Source organism: Anas acuta, chromosome Z, assembly GCF_963932015.1.
Source record: "Anas acuta chromosome Z, bAnaAcu1.1, whole genome shotgun sequence".
Lineage (NCBI taxonomy): Eukaryota > Metazoa > Chordata > Aves > Anseriformes > Anatidae > Anas > Anas acuta.
In genome coordinates this window covers 47,279,646-47,302,831 of record NC_089017.1, presented here as the reverse complement: position 1 = coordinate 47,302,831, position 23,186 = coordinate 47,279,646, and the positions used below count along the sequence as shown (strand labels likewise).

Genomic DNA, 23,186 nt, shown 5'->3' with positions numbered 1-23,186 from the left:
GTAATAACATATTTGTGCAGCACAGGAAAGCAGCAGTATTTAATACCACTATTAAATACTGTTGTTTGTTAAATAAACAGCATTAAATCTCTCATAAGATTGCTTTCCTTCTTCCTTCATCCCTGTTTTTTTCTTCTCCCCAAAACAGACGTGCAGTTAATTCTGCTGGATCAAATACTAATACATGATGGCTACAGAACTACAGCTCAACAACTGATCAACAGTGACATTATTGAACTGACATTACTGTGATATTAAGATAATGATTTCTGAGGTCTGCTAACCAGAGGGAGCTGACAACCAAGATTAAATCTTAATGTCTCCCAACAGCCATCCCTGTAAATAGCAGAAATACTAGAGCAATCACTTTGTTTCTACATACATAAGCAATCACGTCTACAAGGAACCCTAACAGAGTAACAGCACGTTTTGTGTATGGTAGGAGAATGGCAGATATTGACAGGAAATTTCAAAATTAATCTCCAAATTAACTACCTAGGTTTTCCCAACAGATAGTCCTGTTCTCCGCTGACCACAGTAGATCTTCATAGTGACATTTATGGAGCTGATGGGTTTTACCCCAATCTGAGTGAATTTACCAGCAAAAAAAAAAAAAACACTCACTGATGTCCTCAAGAAAGAATTTTTTGCTTTCTTATGACTTATGTAGTAGTGCATACACCTTTGCTATAGATTCTGAAGGAATCCCTGAAGATTATTCTGATTTCTGTTACAATATGGAAAGTAATCCTTACAATGGAAAGCAGTCAAACTACTACAGCCTAGAAAGCTATCCCATTTCAACTAAGCCATTCAAACTGCAAGAGCATGTGCTTTTAGACCACTTCAACCATGAAGCAAAGCACATCAACTTACAGTACCAGGAAAATACAAGCCTTGCTCCCAAGAGGTTAACTCAAGAAGGTAAAGTTTTACTCTATGTGAGAAGCAGGCTAAAAGCACATCTGTGATCAGCTGACTTGTAGTCACAGACACTAGTCTTTACAACTGACCTTTTACATCAGTAAGTCACCAAAAAGCAAGCTGAGAGATAAAACCACATTGGCTGGTGGAAGACCAAATCAATCCTGCTCTCTCTCTCTCCAGGATCCCTGCTGCATCTTGAGCCAAAAGAAATCTGTCCCAAGATGAAGTGCCTTGCTGAGAATGATGGGAGACTACAAGTTTATTAAAAAAAAGCTCCTGGATAAGAACAGTGGTGCAAAGGAACCACACCTCCTTTACCCTGATCAGCATTACAAGTGAAGAGATGCAGTTACCTAACTTGATTTTCCTTACAGCATATCCCTACACAGCTCAGTGTCACAGACTGCATTTCCTAGCTAAGCAGTATAGTCTCCAGAGGGAAGAAAAAGAAGTCTCCTCTTGCATCCTCCTTTTGGGAGCTACTGTCTATTGTAAATTGGGCTGGCAGAAACAAATGGAGCCATACAACAAGCGTCAACTGTCAGAGACCACCAAGTTCCTTAAGTTAAAGCTAACAGATGAAGCTACACAAAAGAGCAGCATCCCAAGCAAATCCATAAAACCATGAAAAAACCCTACCGTCCTGAGTAGATGTGACAGAAACCCGCAGTGATCCAAATCAAACATGGTTGCAAAGCCAACAGACTCTCCCTGTCAGCTGCAAACAAACCGTGCCTCTGTACCTGCAGCGAGCATGCTTACAGCCAACAACATTTAAATAAACCCTCTGCCACCCAGCACGCCCCCAGACATTGCATGAAAAGAAAAACAACCACCCCTTAATGCTTCCCTCTGATTCAGAGACAGCAAACACAACAATAGCAAAAATTAAATAAAATAAAAAAATAATCGAGGCCACTCTGAGAGCCACAAAAGTTTGATGTGGGTGTTGCTGGCACTGGAAGGAGCAGCCCAAGGGGGGGTACACAGGCACAGCCTCTGGCATCCCTGTCCTCCACAAATGCATGTGGCTATGGAGGGGTGTCTGGCTGCCTTGCCCCAGCCGCAGGAGAAATCCAACGTAGTCCTCATGACGCCTGCCAAACACCATCTGTCAGCAGGGCAGGAAGGAGTCATCTTGGATTTGCCCTCTGTTTTCACCAGGATCTTACGAATACTTTGTCACACAAGGAAGCATGACCTCAGAAGGAAACTAAGTGCTCCATTTAACATTAAAAAAAATACATATATATACACACACACACACATCAAAATTCAAGCAGCAACACGGTGCTCTTGCTTGAAGAGAAACAGTGTAACTGGGTCAGAGAGAGAGTAATCCAATGTCATTTTAAAAGTGAGATGACTAACAGGAGGCATGAGTACCAAAGATTTATATGGCAATAATTCCAAAACTGGTGGAAGTAATGTTTTCTCCCTTTCTTTTTCTTCCTTTTTTTTTTTTTAAATATGGTATAAATTATATTCCTACTCCTCCTTCTCTCGAGTTGCAGTACAGAACTAAAATTTCAAGCAGATCAGTGGGTGGAAGATCAAAGAATGTTTTTCAGAATTTGTTTTCTACCTACATGGAGGTGGGAGTAATATGTCATAGGGACCAAAATGTATGTGTGACATTGTATTAGAGATTTCCCAGCTCGAAAAGAGCCTAAAGCTCCTTCTTTAAGGTGGCAGAGAGCAGCACTGCTCAAGACCAGCATTCTGTACCCTTCACACTGACAGCACAAGGAATGGGAAGCTCTACACGGAGACATTCGTCCTCGGGAGCTGCTAAGCATTTTGGCTAAACTAGAGAGTAACTGACAGCCTTGGCCATCTGACAGGATGGAGAAGCTAAACATCATATGATTCACTTGCCTGATCAACTTGGACAATTCACTACTGAGACTTTGCCTCCACAGATGAGAATTAACCCCCCAAACGCTCATTAGGAGCCTGGTATTAAGCCACATAATTGCGGCAAGTACTAATGGAAATTCTTAGCCGACCCTGCTTGGGTTTCACTCCTTGCTGACACAAAAGCCTGATGGGCTAGGCAAGATCTTCTGAGTAACTATCTGAATGCATAGAAATAAACGGTTGGAGAAGGAAAAATAAGTCAGAGAAATGCAGGCAATGAAAGCAGAAACATGCCCGCCCTGAAACGCCTGCTTCCTAGCAAGATAAGCAATTCCCTGCACCACCCCTGGACCACTGAGAGGAATTATTATTCCTGGATCACCATCACACAATCTTACATTTAAGCCTTTTCAAGAGTTTCACTTCCCCTGCTCAGAGAAAGAAAGTCAGTGGAGAGCATTAGACTTTTGCTGTTATCTTATATTGCTTTCCTAGACTTAATACTTAGGCTTGTTTGACTTCAGAGAGTGCACAGATTTCAGATTTTTCTCTTTACATGAATTGAGCCAAATTCCTGGAACACAAGAAGAAAATAGATGTGTATATCACCCAGGCAGGTAGGTGTCAGGACCTCTGTTACTAGCAGATCCCAAAGCAATGCATGCATCACCATAACCTGGCTTAATTCACAGTTCTGCACGGGCATGCTTTAGCTGGTTACTATCCCTGCAGAGGATAAGCTACAACATCCAGAATCATAAGCCAAGGGAAACGAAGGTTACCACAGAAGAAAGGTCTTTACTGAGGATGGAGAAGACCGAAGGCAATCCGGGTGTTCCCTTCAGTCACTGTTACTGTGGCTCTTCAGTGACTGAAAGGGAAGTATGTTTTCACAAACAACTGTTAAAGACATGGATTAATGGTTTTATCCTGCATTCCCTGACTTTTAGACTGCTGGATTAGACTCAGTTGTTTCCTAGCAGCTGAAAGAGGCCTTCAGCAACAGATCCTTCATTTCAAACAGATAAGAAATGGCTGCCCCAGAAACACTATCCCGGCAGAAACATTTTGAAAAAGGAAAAACTTCATCCTGGAGGCGAACCAAGGAGGTAAGGCCCAATTCCTGCCAAGCAGAATTCCAACTCTCCTAGCAGAGCACAGACATTTCATCCCCTCCGCCCCCCTGCTTTGCCCACAGCTGCACCGTGCTCCAGCAATAAACGCTACCCTTCTGGGGCCCTTCTGGCATGCCGCTACAAACTCCCTTCTTCGTGAATTCATCAGGCTCGCTTTTCCATTCAGCAATAGCAGGAAGGTGGAAAGTCCTTGCCGAAGAGCCTCAGACACAAAAGGATAAAGTGCAGAGACTACAGATGAGGGCAGTTACAGCATATACAGCAGTCTGGTAAGTGTGACTTCTTCTGGGTAAATAAGAGGGGAGAAAAAAAGTTAGCTACCTGACATTCAACCCCCTTCTCTCCACGAGACACCTGAAATGATGGGAATGGATCAAGAATGAAAAATAAAATAAAATAAAATAAAATAAAATAGAAATAAAAGAAATCAACTCTTTTAATGAAGTGTTTGCTTTGGAGGGCTTTTTTGAGGGGGAGATGAGGAGTGGGGGAGACGGTGAAATAGGAGACAAAGGCAGTGGCAAAAAAAAAAAAAATAATACAACAATCATTGATTAAAGTGCAAGGAACTGACAGCAAAATGAGATAAACTCTACCTTGCAGCTTCTATAGGAAATTGCATATCCCAGGAGTCCTGATCAAGAATTCAAATCATTTAGGAAATTAAGGGGGACTGGCTCTTCAGGAGAGTTCGGCAGCAGCAACTCCCACTTAATTTGGTCACTTCATTACAGCGCTTCTCCAGGAGACAGAGCAGATCTTTCATGCAGGAATGGAGTCTTATCTCCTCAGCAGCCCCTCCTGGGACAGCTCTAGCAACGTCACTGCAGAGCACCCCAGCTCCCTCAGGCTGGTGAGGCTGCCTGACACCACTCTGGTTCAGAGCCATCACCTCCCACCTGAAAGCACAGATCTGGGCACACCTCACACCCAGTGCTCACAGCGGGGGGCAACGCAGCCGCCAGTCAGCACAAGAGAGCACAGCCAAAAGTAGATGCTTTTCAAGCCAATCTCATGAAGCCCAACACTGAAGATGACAATGGCTATGTAACAGACTACCATCAGTGGAGATAGTATGGCAACACCAGATTAAAGCGCACAGGCCTTGGCACTCCTTGCAAGGCTTCGACTCATCACAGTGAAGGGATCTGTGCAACAGACCAAAGCTGAAAGGAAAACATTGCTAGTAATTCAGGATTCACCTCGCACAGCTCGATACAATAGAAAACTATTTGTATGCTTGGTGTGTGACAGTTCAGAGTCAAAGGACAGGAGTTTCAAAAAGTTTTCTTGCCTTTGAAAAACTTCACTCTCAATAACCTTAATCTGTCTGGATTCAACAGGCCTGAATCACCTTATACACCAGTCAGCCAAACAGAGATACCACTGATTTACACCGAAGAGAATCGCAGCTTGGGATGCTGGTTCTCACTTGCAAGGAGTTGTTCCAGTCTGAAGGCCTATGGGAACTTTGGAGTAAGTATAAACAACCATTCTCAGGCCTGTATGCACTGACAGCACACAATGGACATCAAGCCACTGTCTCTACTTCTGGTCTTTACTAGCAGGTGACAGCAGATGCGTGACAGACGGTCAAACCAGAGCTAAGATGGAATAAAAGGGAAGGTGCATGTATCTGTGCATGTATCTGCCTGCCCAGCAAAGAACTGAATATATGCACACTGCAAGCAGATCCCATGGGGAGAGCCACGCTGTTAGTCAGCTTGGCATATCTGCCGTTGTGGGTCCCAACTTTAAAAACAACCTCAGGCCTAACAGGAGGAGGGAGGAAGACAAAAAAAATAAATAGATAAACCATCGTATAGATGAATGTACAAAATGAAACTCCTTTCACTATTAAAAAAAAGACAGAAGGACACAGAGCAAGTGATGTTGTATTAGCATTCCTCATTTCCCTTCTAGCCAGAATAAAATCCCTGTTCCCAAAGCACTATCAGGGACACACAGAATCAAGGCCTGAACTACAAGGCCTTATGGTGTTTACCAAACTGCCCTTATTGCTGGGGTGAAAAAAAAAAACAAAAAAACCCCACAATATAACAGAGGTCTGGTTCCTTCATGTGAGTGGGAGGGGGGGAGCAATGAGATCCCACATCCAAAGTTTTCAGAGGCTGATTACAATTAGAATAGGCAACTGTCTCTCCTCACACATTCATGTCTGCCCACTGAAAGTCTCTTTTCCTACGAAATAAACGAAATAAACACTCAAGGCTGCAGTGGAAGTAAGGGTAATAGGAGTGACTGAAGACATTTGACTTCTGCTTGTGTGTTTACTGTTCTGCATGTCTCAAGTGGGACTTGCAGCTCTGACTCTGTACTGAACCACCTGTACTTGCTCTGTACTGAGCAAGTGTTACAGAGAGCTTCCCAAGTCCTGCATGAAGCATTTGTCTAAGATTTTCCCCCTTTTCTTTCAGTGCCAGCACTGCTCAGCTTTGTACAGGGGCTTAGCTATGCACAGCTGCAGAGTTTCATTCAGTGATGCAATGCTCACCTCAGTGGTGCAAGGGGAACACGGAAAGATGGAAGAGGCAGAAAAGCACAACTGCTTCCCAGCCACATCTACGCCACTCACCAGTGGGTGCTGAGCATCTCGCTCCCGCAGGGGCACACTGCCACCCTGTGGAAATGGTCCTTGCTCTCCCAGACAACTTCAGAAGGGCTGTGGGGAGTCAGCCTGCAGCCTCCTCACATCAGCTGTCCTGCTAATGCACCAGCGAGCCAAATGCGCTTCAGCACTGTGCTGAAGCAGGGCTCCGTGAATTAAATTTATTGACAGTAATGCAAATTTAATTTCTGCTAAATCTTGGTAATCACATATCTAGTGTCAGGCTGGCTGCTGCGGGCACAGTAATGTAGCTATTGAAACGCACATTTACTGCCACTCGCTCGACTTCCCTCCACTAGCGAATTAAAACAATGAGCAGCAGAACGTCTGCAAACCTTCAGACAAGCCATATGAAAGACCAGTGTTGGTTTCCACCTCTGTCCCCAGAGCATTAGGGCAGCACGCAGAAAAGGGCAGCATGCCTCAAACAAAGCAGGACACTGGCACCAGGTTTCTTCCAAAACATCCCAAGTCACAGTCCCTGGCTTTCGGTGGGCTGGCAAAGAGCCAGGCAGTCTTAGCACTAGACTGAAGGTCAGCAATAAACACCAAGATTCAGCCCCGACTGTGTACTTCTGTCAGCATGAAAATAAACAGCAGGTGAGCACCGGTGGAAACCTCTCCTCAGTACACTCAGGTTATTTAAACACAGCCTGGAGACCTATTTATTCAATAAGGGCTGCAATTAGCCTGCAAATTAATCTCAACACATCTCTCTATGGCAGACTGAGAAATGAACTTCATTGGGAAAAAAAAAATAAATTAACTGATGCTGCTGATAGACAAGCACGCTGCACCCACATTTTAAAAATACATTAAATCTAAAACCAAGGGGTCTGAGTTTACATTCCTAACTAATAAACTGAGGTGGGAGGGACTAACAAAAAGCTCCTGAAAAAGCTGGAGAAACTAAAGAAACTGCCAATAGTAGAAAAAAACTCTGCCACTTGTAATTGTGCAGGTGCATCTGCATTTCACAATAGGCCTGAAAAAAATAAAAATAATAAAAAAAAAAAAAAAAAAAAAAACAGAACAGGAGGAACTCTTGATTTACTTCAGTAGGCTTTGGGTCAGATCTCAGATGCAGCAACCTCTCATTACTATTTCCATTACCAAAAAAATTACGATGTCTAGTATATGCGCTCCTCTCCTCATTCAAACAGACTGCTGTTTCATGCCAACAATCACACAAAAGAGAAACGAAACAGTCTCATTATTATTGACAATGAAACAAGATTTGTCCTGCTCTGCCTCTTTCACAGCTCTTCAGATTTAACTCCTGCCATAAACTTAATGAACAAAACCTGAAGCAAAGCAGTCTGTACCAGACAGCACACTGTAATCTGAAATTACATCTGCTCTAATGTGAAAACCCCAAAGCACCTTTGATGAAAAAACACATGCCTTCCAGATATGCAGTTCAGGATTAGTCCTTACATATTCAATAGTCAGACCAGCTGGCCGCCTTCTGTCTGATTGAATCAGGAGACAGAAGCCTGGGACTGCCTGACCACCGGACCTTACAGGACGTGTGGCTCTGGAGATGGTTCCACTGAAGTTTAGTCCTGCTAGTTCATGATGCACACTGTCCCAGCCTCATGCAAGTGAAGGCAGAGGGAAAACAACAGAATGAACACACTGTACGTATTGTATATGCTCTGGGAGGAGAAATGTGCCCACAGCCTGTCCTGCTTTACAATTGAGATTCAGAAAATGCAAGCATGGCTTGAACCATCTCTCACTGAAACTGAAACACATATTCTGCAGTTCATTTCCTTACCTTCAACAGCCCTTTTGGGAAGTCTTTGCCATCGTTCATCCCCTGGAGGTTAGCAATGAACTCCTGGCAGGTCATCTTTTTCCCGATGTTCTGGAAAGGATGACAGAGAAACAAAGCATCACCTTCGTGCTGCTTTTGAAAAGTACATAAGCAATGTTACAGATGAATTCCATCTCCCTGCTTTCATTCAAGCCCAAGGCGAGCAATACTAAGACATTCCCAAGATCACTCACAGGCAAGCATCCCTGTGTGAACACAGTTGGAAAAGGTAAAGTGTACTTGGACTCCACATATTCATCTGAAAAAAAAAAGTTGAATACTGGAGGATAACGAAGAGGGTGCTGCTGAAGTTCACTGGAATGTGCATGGTGCCTTCCACCCCCATGTCTCCAAAGGCTCTACAAGGTAGAAAATCTGTACTTGATCCACCTGTAGGGCATAGGGAAACAGCCAAGACACTTTCCAGACCTTATTCTTATTCCTTCTAATCCTGCCCTCCAGTAGCAGCAGCCTTGCAAGAGCAGGATGCTCAGGAGCCACCACCATCTTCTGATTCACAGACTCTGATTCTGCCTCCACACTTCCAGAGGATTCTTTTCTCTCTCCTTCTGTGTAATTCACTGTCTCAAAGTTGCCCAACAGAGCCACAATCAGAAAGGGGATAGCTACATTCGTGTAGGACCCAAAACATTCTGTATTTCAAGGTTTGAGGCTGCCTTTAAATTGTTCTGGGATCCCAGTGAGGGCTCAGAGAAGGTGTCTGTGCTAGGTCCCCCTGGTGTCCTGGGTGTTAGAAACTCCAAGCCTTGCATGCAGGAAGCCTTGTGAGTGGGCAGCAATGGTAACACCGAACTGGTGAAAAAAGGAGCCCAGAGAGAACTGAGGAAAGGGAAGCAGCCTGGAACTAACCATAAAACACGGCAAAAGCAAAAACAGGGCTTTCTGATGACCAGCGTTATCTTTAGGGATGCCAGAGAGGAAAAGGTCTGGTAAGATCATCCCATGGTCAGGGTATGCCGTGGCTGCAGGATGACACTGGGCTGTGAATTCCTCTGTTGGGACAGAGCTAGTACACGGTGCGTCCGCATACCACACTGCGAACCTCCACCTGTAGCACGGTGTGCCCACAAGCTGCACAGCGCTTGCTCTCTCTGACTAATGAGGGCATGTTACAAGGTACCTGCCTTGTTTCTGTGTGCAAAATGGACTGCTGGCTGTCCTCTGGGGAAGCAGCCTTGTAGCTTGAAGCCCTCCTCCCTGCCTTGCCAGGAAAACATGAAGCATTCACAACCTACAGTGGAAGAGCTTTGTGTACAGGCAGAAGCAAAGTCCCAAGAAAGAGATGAGTCAATAATATAGGTTATTCAGTGTTGCAGTTACATGATGGCTTGGGCTGCACTTATACTCCTGTTTTGCAAAAAAAAAAAAAAAAAAAAAAAAAAAAAAAAAAAAATGATCAGGGAAAGATGGAAAACCACCAAACCCTAACCATCAGCCTCATCTAGCCACAAAGACAGAACCCACAGCCCTTGGCCACCAAAGGACCAAAAGCAGGTTAGGACCTACCCACCAAAGGACCAAAGCTAACATCACCACACAGGTTGCAGAAGATGTGCCTTGCAGTCTAGGGATGCCTTGAACAGAGTTACCTCTCTAGCATGGCATCACAGCCCAAGAAATAACCTGCCTGCAGAGAAGTAAGCATGCATCTTCAAGACACAGCTAGCATAAAGGATTTAGCTACCAAAAAAAAAAAAATGCAGCAGGGCAGGGGCAAATAAAGGGGTAAGTGAGAGCTTGTCTGCAAGAGTTAAGGGAGAGCATGGACTGAAGGCACAGCAGTTGCCCTACAGCCCTACATGCATGTGAGCTTACCATGAGATAAAAGCATCCGCACTTATCATTAGCTTGTCAGCAACAACCAGAGCTCAGTGCAGACAAGCCCTATGACTCATTTGTTTCCTGCTCCAGCAGAATCATGCTAAAGGATGGGTTGGAGCATTGTATCTTTGTTAGGGAACAGGCAATTAGTATATGTGTGCAAGGGGCTGCATTCCAAGTCAGAAATGCCCAACTTACCACCTACGTGGAAAAAATGCAAAGCAGTAAGAAGAAAACCAAAGTTACAGGAAATCCCAGAGAGAAGTGGCACACGTACAGGAGCCTGGCAAACATTACAGCTCCACACAGGTAGCAACACATGAGTAATGGCTGCCAGCAGTATAAACCTCCGAAGTTACACAGTGCACCAGTCATTCTAACCCCAGCTACAAACCAACAGCAGTAACGAAGGGTCTGAGCCACATCCCTTACTCCAGTACCTCAGGGAAGGCCCAGCCCACAAAGGAAAAAAAAAAAGTCTTTACTACTCCCTTCCCCCTCCTGCTCCTACAATTTTCAGACAAAGATCTTCAATTAACGTCAGGTGGGCGTCAAAACCCCTGGGGAAGCAGGCAGAAGCCTGGGCTTCATTACCTGCAGCCACTGCAGAGCTGTGCACCCACAGGGGCTGAGCAGCCCCTGGAGACAGAGCTACAGTGCTGCAGCTGGGGCTCTCAGGGCTGTGCCTGCCCCCAGGGATAAGCCTCCATGCCCTGCTGCCTGGCCCCACATCCTTGCTGTGCATGGACAGAGAAAGCCCCAGGAATACCGTGCACAGCAGCCTATTGCACTGCAGGTGCTCAAATACATGTCCTAGGGCTGCTGGCACCCTGCTGCACCAGAGTGACTAAGAGGACTGGAACTGGAAAATTATTTCCCCCAGGCAGCCACAGGAGAGATGCATGTACAGGGGGAATGCAGGGCTCCTGCTCAGGGCACCCACGCCCCTCCTCTGCTCTCTTTCCTCCGGGCACAGCCATTATTACCTGGCTGAGCAGAACTCTGGTCCCACCAGATCTTCTCCCTGCAACAGGATACCTGCAAGCACCACCTGCCCCTTGTATTCTTTGTATTGGAAAGGAGAATTCAATCCCAACCACAGTTCCCTGGCCAGGGTCACCTGCCATCACTGGGGAAAGGATGAGAAGCCCACCAGAAAGAAAGGGGGCTGAGGACTAGGAGCATCTTCGCACATAATGGCAAAACCCAAAACTCACGTGTCCATGCAGGTCAGTGTTCAGCAGCATCATGGCACACGTGAGGCAGTGAACTCCATCTGCAGAAAGGCATAACACGAGTCACATGCAAACCCAAGCCTGTACCTTTAAGAACAGCTGAAACGAAGCCTCGTAGCCTAATCAAGTCTGTTCTCCTAATGAGAATCTGTTTATCAAGAAATACACATAATTAAGTAAATGAACAGTGAGGTCATTCCACAGCTGCCAAGACAGAACAGCCTTTCTTTCATCTTTTAATGACTGTCAGAACTATCTTGCAGCACACATGGATGATGCGAACTAGACAGGAAACCACGCTGCCACCCTTTGCCTGCTAATGCCAGTACAGCTTGAATCAGCTCCCACTTTTTTAGGGCAGAAAGGGAAGAATAATACACGCACATTCTTGTATACGGTGCACATACAACACGATAGATAGCATGCTGTTTTTGTGGCCCCCTCCTCATTCAGGGCTCAATTACACTAAATTTTGAAGAATTTCCCTCAGCTCTTCAGACAGCCTAGGCTTCATGTTGGCTAGTGAACAACCCATCAATGTCTAAACAGGTCCTGTAACAGAGGAACTCCACATGGAGCCAGAAGAAAAGGGGCTGCATTCCTTACTCCATCTCTAGAGTCACTGTGGTAGACCTGGGAAAGACAGAGCAGACCAGTATTTTCAGAAGTGGCTATCACTTTAGTATGTTTATTTTCCATGCACCCCTTTTAAAACCCTAAGTGTAGCAGCTGAGCACAATCCAAACACAGGTGACAGTGCCCATGCTGCCATTTGTCACCTCGGTAAATTCATTTTCTAAATCCCTTCATCCTGTTTTCAAACTTAAAAAGTGCTCTAAGAAAAATATTTTCTCCATTCTCCTGTTTGTAAACACCTGGTGATGTCTTCCTTTCTCTCACAGAGGTGTCACAAAGATACAGAATCATTTATAAGCCATGGACACACTGCAGTGAGATGCAAGTAAAAACCTTTGTAGCCAGGTCAGGATTATGACCATGCACAGATCCCCGTGTGGTGTAAAAGAGAAGAAATGGGGATGGGGATATATGCATCTTAAAAGTCAGCATGACTACCACAGGCTTAAATCTGTGAAAAATAAAGCCATTACAAAAAGACGTGCTGCAAGGTAAATACCATGTTTTCTTACAACGTTTATAAGGCAACCAAGCAACGTGGCAGAACTCTAGCAGAGCAGGGAATAAAAGCAGCACTATTATAATCGGTAACAGCGTCAAGTCTGAAGCAGCTTGAATCTGGGACAGTGGTGCTCTAGTTCAGGTCTACACATTTCTCTAGAGCAGCCTGTCCTCCAAATCCCAAATACAATTGGAGAACTGAAAAAAAGGAAATGTGAAAAGTGAAAACAGAAAAGCAAATGCAACCCTGGATTTCCACCAAAAGGAACTATCACCACATTTCTGCAGCGCACCACTTGACTACTGACAGTGGGAACCCAGCATCAAAATTATGTGAAATCCTAAGCAAGGGCTACAGGACTTGCTTTAATTGAAATGCTTACTCACGCTCTTAAGTGGAAATGTCCCTACTGCAACCTGGAATTCGAGTAAGGCAGCCAGATCAACATGGAAATCATTGTTTTAATCTAAAAATGACACACACCTATTCTACTTGACTGCCTGTGGCATCTTAAAACAAGAAGGGCATCAGGAAGGGGACAGACATGGTGTAGGAGCAGATGACATCTCATTGCTACCTATTCCCTTCCCTGACAGGTCAGCCAGTAAAGCTGAACAGGCACAGAGAAGGCAAACGCCACCTCTCTGTCACAGGTTAATTACAAAGCAAGGGGCAAGAAGTGTGGTGGTTCCTCCGAACACAGCAGCTCCTCCCTACTTACACTAGAGACCAAAGGCTCGTCTGAGCCCGTGCGTATTTTCTTTCTTCTCCTCCTCCCTTTCTCAGCTTTCCCAGCGTGTGATCAGCCGGCACTGGAATCGCAGGGTCACATTCCTCCGCTGGCACGGGTGACTGAGTGCAGCAGCTATGCCAGCGGACAGCTCGTCCTCTTCTCGAATGCCAACTTCCTTGGGTTTGATCTCTGCGCTTGTTTGTTTCCCCCACCAACTTCCAAAATGACTGAAAACATTGGCACGGAGGCAGTACTCTCTGACTGATGTTAGTCAGTCAAGATGAAACCGTGCCAGGGTCTGGATACAGCACCCAAAATTCACCCCCACAACTGGCAAGAACTGGCATGTGCGTTGCCAGTGCATGCGGAGAGATGAGCACTGAGCTGAGTATGAGAAGTGCAGAGTGTCTTTGCCACATGAGATGCGATCATTCCCATCCCTACACGTGCAGCTAGAGCACAGGTACCCACACACGGGAAGTCAGAGAGACCAAAAACCACAACCGAGGACATTTAAATCTGGAGATGCTGAAACAAAGGATTTACACTGAGGAGGCCTAAAGACCTTGCCTGTGTGGGGATAAACACAATTTTTCACTCTTACCACAAATGTGTGTCGACAATTGGAAGGGTTTCCATGCTTGTGACAGGCAATCTCTGAAGCGTGGCACAGCAATTACAGCATGTCACCACACAAGCTACCATACATACAAGGTGAGGATGAGGCAACAGGGAGACCAAAGACCTTATCAGAAGCAAAGTTACCTTGAGAAGAAATGGTGTTTGGGTTACACTGATAGTATCTGCTGGAAAAGTGGACTAAAACTCTCTCTCGTTCCTGAGTTTCTCCAATAAGTGAAAAGGCTTTAAAGAAACTCCTAAAAGAAGCGCAGAAAAAGGAGAAATTAAAATCATAAATCCCTTTTTCCTCTCACACGGTGTGTGTGGAGGGAGCATATACAGCTGTACAGCACAGCACAAATCTTAGCAGGAAATACATAAGCACACACCAGACATTTGGTTCCAAGAAGCCTGTCTAGGAAAGTGAACCATTATCCCATGGGCAGTTAACCCAAATACTACAGTAAATTAACCAGGAGGAGTTAAATTACTGGTCTCAACCGCAGAATATATGAGCTAATAAGCAGTTTTTCTGCTTGAAATAGCTGTTCCTAATTTTCAGTATTTCTCATTTCTTCAGGGAGGGAGCTGGGACAGGTGCTGTCCATGCACAGTGTATACTCAAGGTGTTCTGTTCCAGCTGTGCACACCCGAGCACACGCACTGGACACAGCAAGTGAGCCCATGCAAGGAGCAGGGGCACGCCTTCATCCACCTCTTAGCCACCCCACTATTCTCCCTGCTAGGAAAACTAGCCCTGCAGCCAGCTCTCACGAAGAGCTTCTCTCCTTCCCGAAATCCCCACATCCTGGAGCCAAGAGATGACCTCAACGGTATCAGCCTACACTCATTTGTCAAGATGCTTCTAAGAAAAGCTTGGAAACACAGACCTTCTGGGTCCAAAGCAAGAAGGCATTGCAAATGAGTGCCTAATAGACAAATTTTAAATACCCCATGAGACTGAAACAAACACCAGAGCTGAGAGGCGTGGAATATGCTGCTGGAACATTCGAGTCTATCTAGCCTGGAAGAATAACTATTAAATCTTTTTCTTTGATGTAAGGTCAGAGACAGACTGTACTTGCAGGGATCTCACACCCATACGGAGTGTGATCTGCCTGGTAATAACTTCATTTCACATGTACCGTATTGCAAATAACCGAACTCACAAGTAGATACAACCGAGTCTTTGCAGGGTTTCTCTTCCCCACCCTATTTCACGCCCTACTGGGAAATTTTGACAGCCAGCCCTCCCTCCAGCAGCAGCCCCTGCTCCTGCTGGTCACCACAGACCTGCAGCCTCTCCTTGTTGTCAGCACCGTGACCCACCTTGCAAGCACCCCTGGAGAGGGAGCCAGACGAACACCATTTGCTCAATAAACAAGAGAGATGCACAAGTGAAGCCAGCCCACACGCAGAGCCAGGGCATGGGAGCAGAGCAGAGCAATGACTGCCTATCCACGTGCCCTGACTCTCCACAGACTGTGCTGCACCCTGCACAACGGCCTCACACCATCTGAAGGGAACACAGGTCTGGGCTGCTGCCACAGGCTGTGGTACACCGATGCATCGCAATCATTTAGCAACTACAGCTCGCCAGCAAGCCAGCAGCAGCGGGGCAGATACCTCTCACGTGCTGCAGATGGAGGGCAAGGCATCCTAAAAGTCAGCATGATTACCACAGGCTTCAATCTGTGAAAAAAGAGGATGCTTTGCCCTCAGCCTGTGCACCCAGCAGCCTCCGCAGTTTGGCTGGCAAGCGGTTGCTGACGAAGCCTCTGTAAGTCCCTTGTGTGCCTCAGTCCCGCACCAACCAGAGTATATTTTAGAGAAGGTCACGACTATTAATATTAACAGGAGATCTACAGGGAGAAGAGGCCTCCTAGAAATGCGAGGAGAAGTAATTAGGTGTTGGATTTCACAATTTAAAAGAGGGGTATATTTAGCACCATGCTCCAGGGCTCCGAACACCCGGAACAAGGAGGCAGCATCCCCCACCCTGCGCTGGGCTGGTGCTGGAGCACCCAGCATCCAAGCACTCCTTTAACCCTTCAGCAGGTGTCTCCCTGCTGCCCTCGGCATGCAGGGCTCGTTGTCCTTTCCTCGTGGACAGGGGCAGGGCTCTGCCACAGTTTCCTGCTGCTGACCCCCTCGAAATGCATTTGCCAGGGGACCAACAAGAGCCCACAGCCTTCCTGGTTTCATATCATTAGGAAAAATAATAACCCTTTCCAGTAGCCTGAGCCAGACGGTTTAAACTCACATTAAATCCCTCTCCCTTTCTGTCAGCATTTAATGGTCCAGCAACTGTGCCAACAGGCCACTGCTACACAAGTTTAGTGTTTTGCCTCCTAGAAAAACACTGAAAACAAACACCATTAAGACCTAATTCCATTGTAAAAAGGAACAAAAATTGAAGGGATGGGTTTTCAAACACCCACGCTGGCAGCTACCAAACTCTCAAAGGCATTTTCCATGTGGAAGCTTTTGCTGTTCTGCACATTTTTAGGTGCCTCAGAGGGACACAGCGAGGGGAGCTGCCAAGCCACGTGAAATCCTGGCCCCTGCCTTGCACAGTGCAGCCAGGCAGTGAAAGCTTCAAAAGGCACCAGCCAAAAAGACAGCGAGTACTGGGCGGCTCAATCGCGAGCAACACCTTCATTATTCAGCTGCACCTGGCAGGCTGCAAGCTCCCCCTGTTCACTGACTTGTTGTTTTTCTCCCTCTCCCCTGCATCAAGGATCACATCTAAGCAAGTCCACCCAAAGATCTCTCCCTCCAGGAAATGCCACCACTCCAACAGAGCTACGCACAGCAGCACGCCAACCTAAACAGAAGAGAAATGCTCCGTCCCAGAACACGTCACTTCCCTCTCTTCACAATCTTAAGCTCCCACTGCTTCACCCAGGCCAACACAGCAAACAGCCCTGCTACTAAAACAAGAGCATTAGGTTTCCAAAGAGGCACGTACCTGAGCGAGTAGTCCAGCGTCATGCCTGTGAAATCGAAAAATTTAAGGTATTCTTCGGCCACGAGCTTGCTGAACTCGTTGCTTTAAAGAAAGAAAAAAGAAAGAAAGGTGAGTTATTCAAGACTGAGCTCTCCTGAGCCAGTAGTACAAACAACACAGCACAAGTTCCCATATCAGCACATACTTTTTGCCCAAATGCTTCGCCACATCGGAGCGCTTGAATCTGTCCAGATGGTAGAGGCGTTTAGCCAGGCGCCTGGCTGCGTCCAAATTGCTGCTGCTGCCATTGCTGAGGTCGTAGCCAAGGGCTCCAGCAGCATCTTTCTCCTGAAGTTCATTGCTCCCCATGGCAGCACTGGAGTCTAGCACCGCATTCTGCAGTCCAGCATTGCTATGAGATGTAAGGAACATGAAAAGAAGTAAGAATGACAACATCACGGCTTCGAGAAGGATTTAATTCCTCTTAGAATAGAGGGCAATTAATGGTACAGAGGCAATATTACGTGCTATAGCAAATGCCACTTAATTGAAGGAGCTGTGTATAACAGGAACATTTATTTAGCAGTCATCAGAGAATAAGAGAATTAAACAGAGACCCAAATATGGTTTTTCCAGCCCAGAAACACACTGTGCTCTGCACTCACCTCTTGAACAAGCTGTGTCCAAAACCCGTGCTCACCGCACAGACAGCTGCTTGCTACAGTCAACCTACAACTGCGCCTGACAATAACAACTTCTCATCTAATTTTTGTTGTAGTATTTTTTAACTCAATCATTTGCCAGCAGCATGTACCCAACGTGTTTGAGAACAGCTTGTAAGGGTGCCCTGTAGATGTAAGCCCTAAGCCACTTTCCACAGGGCAACACAGCCAGGGCGATCGGCAGCTCCGCGCTGGCTCAGCAGAAGTCCCTTCCTCATTTCTTCCCCCAGTTGTCCTGGAAACAATGCTACTCCCCAAATCTAAAATAACCTCCGCAGAATTCAGTAGCATCCACGCTGCCCACACGCAGCGGGCATCCCACTGGGTGGCACCACCAGGAAGAGCAGGACTCGGGGCAAGGAAGCTGATTTGGGAGAACCGGAGAGAGGCACAAACCGCTGGGCCAGCCTGAAGAACCTCTTGCCTTCCTCCTGCTCCCTCGTGGCAGCGATGATCTCCCTCACCGGCTGCTCCAAGTCAGGATGTTCAGCATCGCAGTCCCAGGGCACTTTATATAAATCATGCATTTATAGATTCCTCCCACTTCTACTACAGCAGGAAAGTTCTGGCTAAACTCTGTATTTGCTTTTCTTCCTTCAAAGAAGCAAAAGCCTTCCACATAAGAAAGTGCACCCCCGCGTACACCTCCCTCCACATGGATAAATCTTTTCTTTAAAAAAAAAAAAAAAGTTTGGAAAAAAGCTTGTCTGACACTTGCATGAAAACCCTTACACAATCTCGTTTCTGCGTGTGACAGCATTTCTATCAAAAAAAAGTACTATGCAGAAATTCTTTCCACTAAGTCTTAGTTTACACAGGGATAATGAGTGATCAGCAGAGGTCACAGGCAGGGCAGATATGAGTGGAATGAGGTAAAGATGACTTTAAACACAACGCTTCAGCATACCAAAGCTTTGTATGCCACTGTAATCCTCAGGCTGGACAAGCCACGGTCAGAACCACTGATCACTCCAGCAATGACCTACCAATTTCCTGAGATGTCTGTTAGATGTTTATTAACCTTTCCAAGCTGAGATTCTCATGCAACGTGAGCTAAAACCAAAGATCTTGGTTGTTCTGCACACCTTCCTCAACATGTATCATCACCTGCGCCCTACCCTCTTCTCACGTTTAAGAGGAGGTTGTGCTGTGATCCTACAGGTGGGAAACTTAAAGAAAACACCCAATGAAGGTATCAAACATCTGCACTTTGGGTAAACCTTTCTATTTTTTAAAAACGTATCTGGAGAAAACAGACATCTGCCCATTCTTACAAGTAATGGGGATTTTAGTTTGCATGTAAGTGTAAATATTAAGATGCTATAATAAAAAGACTTCATTTTCATCTACCATGGGATTACTGGATATAAAGTATTAAGAACACTGCCCACCAGCCACCCTAGAAAGCAAACAAAAAAAGCCCCTCCTCATAACTGTTGTTGTGGGATGCCCCTCCTCAGCCTTTTCCAAAAGCTCTAGACAAAGTCGTAAATTCTCTTAGAAATAATTAAAAAAAAACAAAAAACACTGAAATTGGTCTCCTCTGAATTTGTGAATAAAGCAGATCCCCAGCTCTTCTGACACACACCCAAAGTAACAGCTCATCCATTCACAATAGCCAAAACTGGTTTCAAACTCCCAGCCCTGGTATTTAAGAAGAGCAAAGGACAGCCAGGTGAGCTAACACCTCTACCCTGCCTTCCACACACAAACGCTGCTCCGAAAGCCATGCCAACTTGTGGAGCCTTGCTCATAAATCACAGCCCTGTTTCACCACTGCTCTTTATTAAAGGCAGTATTTATAGCCCTGAATGATGGCCAGCGCTGACAAGCAACATCTGCATTCTGCTAGAAGCAGCACACTGCGAGAGTCAACGTCACCACAAACCACCACGAGTTTATAGAGAGAGGAAGTGCCAGCATCTGCCTCTTGGTGAAATAAACAGTGCAGGAGCCCTAGGCTTCTGTTTTGCCTTTCAGGGCTGCCGTTCGGATGTGGAGAAGGAACACACAGCAAGAAGGGAGCGCTAAAACGAGCCAACAGAGCTGCGTAAGAAACCTTAACTTCCAGCTTGCCTGATTGTAGGCTTCGTCCTCCTGGGGAGTCCCCATACACATTATTAGGTCATAGGATTCCTTCAGCTATTCTGGCAATGAATTAACTTGTTACTCAATTAGTAAGTACACAAAGGCGGTCAGATCAATAGTACAGGTTGTTTGTAACATAAGCCTCGTGTTCAGGGACAATGCCAGACTGCTAAAATAAAGCAAGACTCCAACTCTCAAACTTTTTATGTGGTGAGAAGACAGCGCCCGTGTTGCTGAATGCTAATAAAATACAGACAGCTGCTGATTACAGCATGTAAGCTGCCTTTTTAATGTCCCCTCCTGGACAGGTCATTTCTATAGGGTCTGCAGGTCTTACAGGGGAAAGGCTGACGTCTCCTCTTACCTCCAAGCTCCGTGGGCATACCATTTTCCTGTCTGTTCCCACTGCCAAACACAGGCATTAATACCTGCTTATTTCTGCAAAGTGCCTGTAATGGACTCAAATCAAAGGCTGGGAGTGCCCAAGGCTGCCTTCTGCAGCCTGCAATTTCTACGCACAATCAGTGCACAGCAGCACTGCTAGCTACACGCAGCCAAAAGGGGGCTTTGTGATGGAGAGCAGGACTGGACACAGATTTCTCATGCGGCTTCACTCTTTATCACATAAAAATGAGAAACCTTCACTGACAAGAGTAGGCTGAAAACGTAATAAATTGTATCTGCCTTATCCTGGATTCAAGGCCAAAAGCAGCTGTAACAATAGCGCTGGTAATTGCCTGCACTGCAACGTTACTGTTTTTCACCCAGAGACTCTCATATTAATCTCTGCTATCGGAAAACAGAGAAAACAGAAGAACAAAAAAAAATAAAAATAAATCTCTTCAGTCTCACCACACATGAGCTCCTCAGCTTCTCCGCTGAACGTGCACACACTCTGGGCCACCATACCCAGCAGAAACTACAGCAATTTAACAAACAGCTGCTACAGTAAATTCAATACCTTCCAACAGCAGCCACCACCCCACCACACTCATGGATAAAACACATGCAGACTGTAACATCTGTAAAGCTGCTTTCCCCTAACACACCTTAACGGCCAGGAAGGGACCGAAACATTTAAGGCTGCTTTCTTTATTTATTCCATTATTTACCAGGTCTGCAGGAACCTAACTCCCGATGCCAAGGTATCTCAAATGTATTGTGCTCAGCACTTAGTACGCTTTGCTCTATTTAAAAGTCTTCCAGAGTAAGATAATTTTTTGGTTGGTGGGTGTTTGTTTTTTTCTCCAATATATGAAAAACCCAAACCATTCATAGCGATGCTGGAGATGGCTGGTGAATGGCTGCAACTTTCAGGCAACAGCAGAGCAAGACCACTAACCTAGTGGCAAGCATACAGCACTTTGCATCTCACAGAGGTTCGACCTCCCAGTTTATTAAACTGCAAAAGGGAAACTTGAGCATGAGTACCTGCAGTTTTAGGTGCATTAGACCTCAGCACGCTCCTCATTTGGAGCAAATCTGTTGGGAAAGAACTCTTTAAGGCAGACTAAGTCAGGCATTTGCCAGCATAGTCCATCAGAGCAAAACACAGCAGTTATTAAAAATAAGGAAGGGTGGAGAAGAGTTCTGGCTCGCTGAAACCAGGGCCAGAACAAATGTTGTCTTCAGCAGGAGCACGGCATCTGCCAGGGAACCAAACTGGGTCTGATAACACTGCAACACAGCACTGTCCCTGCTGTCTCAGATGCCTTCACTCCACGTCTTTTCCTTCTTTTGGTTCCCGAACAGCCCCCCAGCAGCGGCTCTCATGTCGCAGCACGGCAGGGACGTCAGAAACACAGGAGCACTGGGATGCCACCGACACCAGCCCAGATAGCAGGGGGAGCAGGCTTTGCTCTGTGAAACATCCCGCCCTGGGGCGAGGAACCCCTGCCCTGCAAGCTGCCAGGGCAAGGCTCAGGCTCAGCCAGAAACATGCTTCCACATTTCGAAGCCGATCGGAAACAATCCGTGGCGCCAGCCGAGATGTGTTTCGAAAGAGCTGACACGCAGGCGGGTTTCTGAAAGGAGTACCCCAGCCTCAAGAAGGAAAGAAATCCCGGCAGCACAAGGACACGATGAGTCAGTTCCTGCTGCAAGGGACCGATCACGCAGACCGGCTGGGAGCTGCCTTGCTGCAGCTTTGCCACAGCTCTGCACCGGGTTCTTCAGGGCCAGCAGCGAGCACAGAACTATGTCAGGCAACAATTCACCGTGCCAGTTACCTCCAGTCACAGTGCTCTTCCAAAATACAGCCACAGGAGGGGAGGGGGGTGTGCAATAAATATATAAATAAATGAAGCCTTTTCCTGGCAGATGACTCACTGTGCAATTCTACTCCGAACGGTTTAAGCAGCTTTGAAGTCCTACGTACGGGTTCTCTTCAAAGACACGTTTGAAGTAGATCGCGCTTTGAGGACTGACACAGCTGCACTGTGCTGCAGCTGAGTTCAGCGGGTGGCTCACGAGCACAGCATCCGTGAGTGCACATGAAGGGAGGATGGCTTCCACGACCCACAGCACCCGCCGAGGATCCATTAAAGAGCACCTAGGCTGTCCCGCACTACGGGGAGAGGAGCAGAGAACAAATAAACAAGCAAACAAACCCTGTAACCTGTTATTGCTTATCAATAAGCGCATATGCAAAGCCATTTCCAGGAACTGAAGCGAACGCCGCTGCTTAAAAATAACCTCTTGCTCCCTGCAATCATCTGCCTTTTTCTTTGACTGAAAGAAGTCCTGCCGACCGTAAGTAGGGAGCTAACAGCTACTGTGCTCAGGAAATGCCATTTCTGGTAGGCTCACACTGCAGCAGGTCCAAGCTTTGTCTTTGCAGGACTGCAGCTCTAGGACACAGAGTCCCACCACACACGGGGACAAGATTGCAATCCTTCCGAGAGACAGTGTGTCCTTTATTGCACAGGCTTGCTGGCCTGTTGCCACCTGGAATACAAACGTTTTGCTAAAAATACTTTAGGTTTGATTCTCTTTCAAGCCTCAGGCTCCTTGCATTGCTGTAGCAGGAGCTGCAGGTGGAAAAGGGGCTGCCACCACGTTAATGCCCCTCTGCTTGGAAAGCGAAAACCTGTCCCTCTCCACAGAGGGCAGCGTGTGCTGTAACAACTCCCTCCACCAGGAGCATTTCTGCCAGCTGCACTCACACCTATGCTGGGTTAAACCCTCCTGACAGGCACACCAGGACAGCCCCACGCCCATCCAGGGGATGCAGTCCACCTACCACCACAGACGAGGAAAACCAGACCCGATGCACTATCTCCTGGCTGCCTCCACCAGATAAAGCCCAGCGCCAGCATGACATCTCTCCACGCTGCTCCTGCAGGTCCCCCGGCGCAGGGAGGTTCTCCCTGCTGCTCTGCCCGCTCGCCTCCAGCAGCCTCCCTCCACCAGACCCTGCTTCAAGGAGCCACATGTGAGCCCTGCGTGTTCGGGCTGACTGCCTGGAGATGGGTGCCAGGAGCACGT

At 46.5% G+C, this 23,186-nt stretch overlaps 1 protein-coding gene and 1 long non-coding RNA gene across 14 annotated transcripts in view; one reads left to right on the top strand and one right to left on the bottom strand.

Annotated features, from left to right (window-relative positions):
* PSD3 (pleckstrin and Sec7 domain containing 3) overlaps positions 1 to 23,186 on the bottom strand; it is a 107,899-nt gene that overhangs the window by 49,154 nt on the left and 35,559 nt on the right. For 10 of the 13 annotated variants that reach the window (XM_068667899.1, XM_068667895.1, XM_068667898.1 and 7 more), the window contains 5 exons: positions 17,096 to 17,302; positions 16,912 to 16,992; positions 14,085 to 14,197; positions 11,431 to 11,489; positions 8,333 to 8,422 (listed from right to left, as the gene is read on the bottom strand). In XM_068667899.1, the coding sequence (XP_068524000.1) occupies positions 8,333 to 8,422; positions 11,431 to 11,489; positions 14,085 to 14,197; positions 16,912 to 16,992; positions 17,096 to 17,302 (550 nt within the window). Of the gene's footprint in view, positions 1 to 8,332; positions 8,423 to 11,430; positions 11,490 to 14,084; positions 14,198 to 16,911; positions 16,993 to 17,095; positions 17,303 to 17,555; positions 18,070 to 21,131; positions 21,948 to 22,941; positions 23,134 to 23,186 lie in introns of those variants that run through there. The other 3 variants (XM_068667902.1, XM_068667903.1, XM_068667904.1) reach the window with 3 other exon arrangements.
* On the top strand, positions 4,075 to 7,473 carry LOC137848503 (uncharacterized). The gene is made up of 3 exons (XR_011091395.1): positions 4,075 to 4,192; positions 5,267 to 5,399; positions 6,362 to 7,473. It is a non-coding gene; the product is annotated as an uncharacterized lncRNA (long non-coding RNA).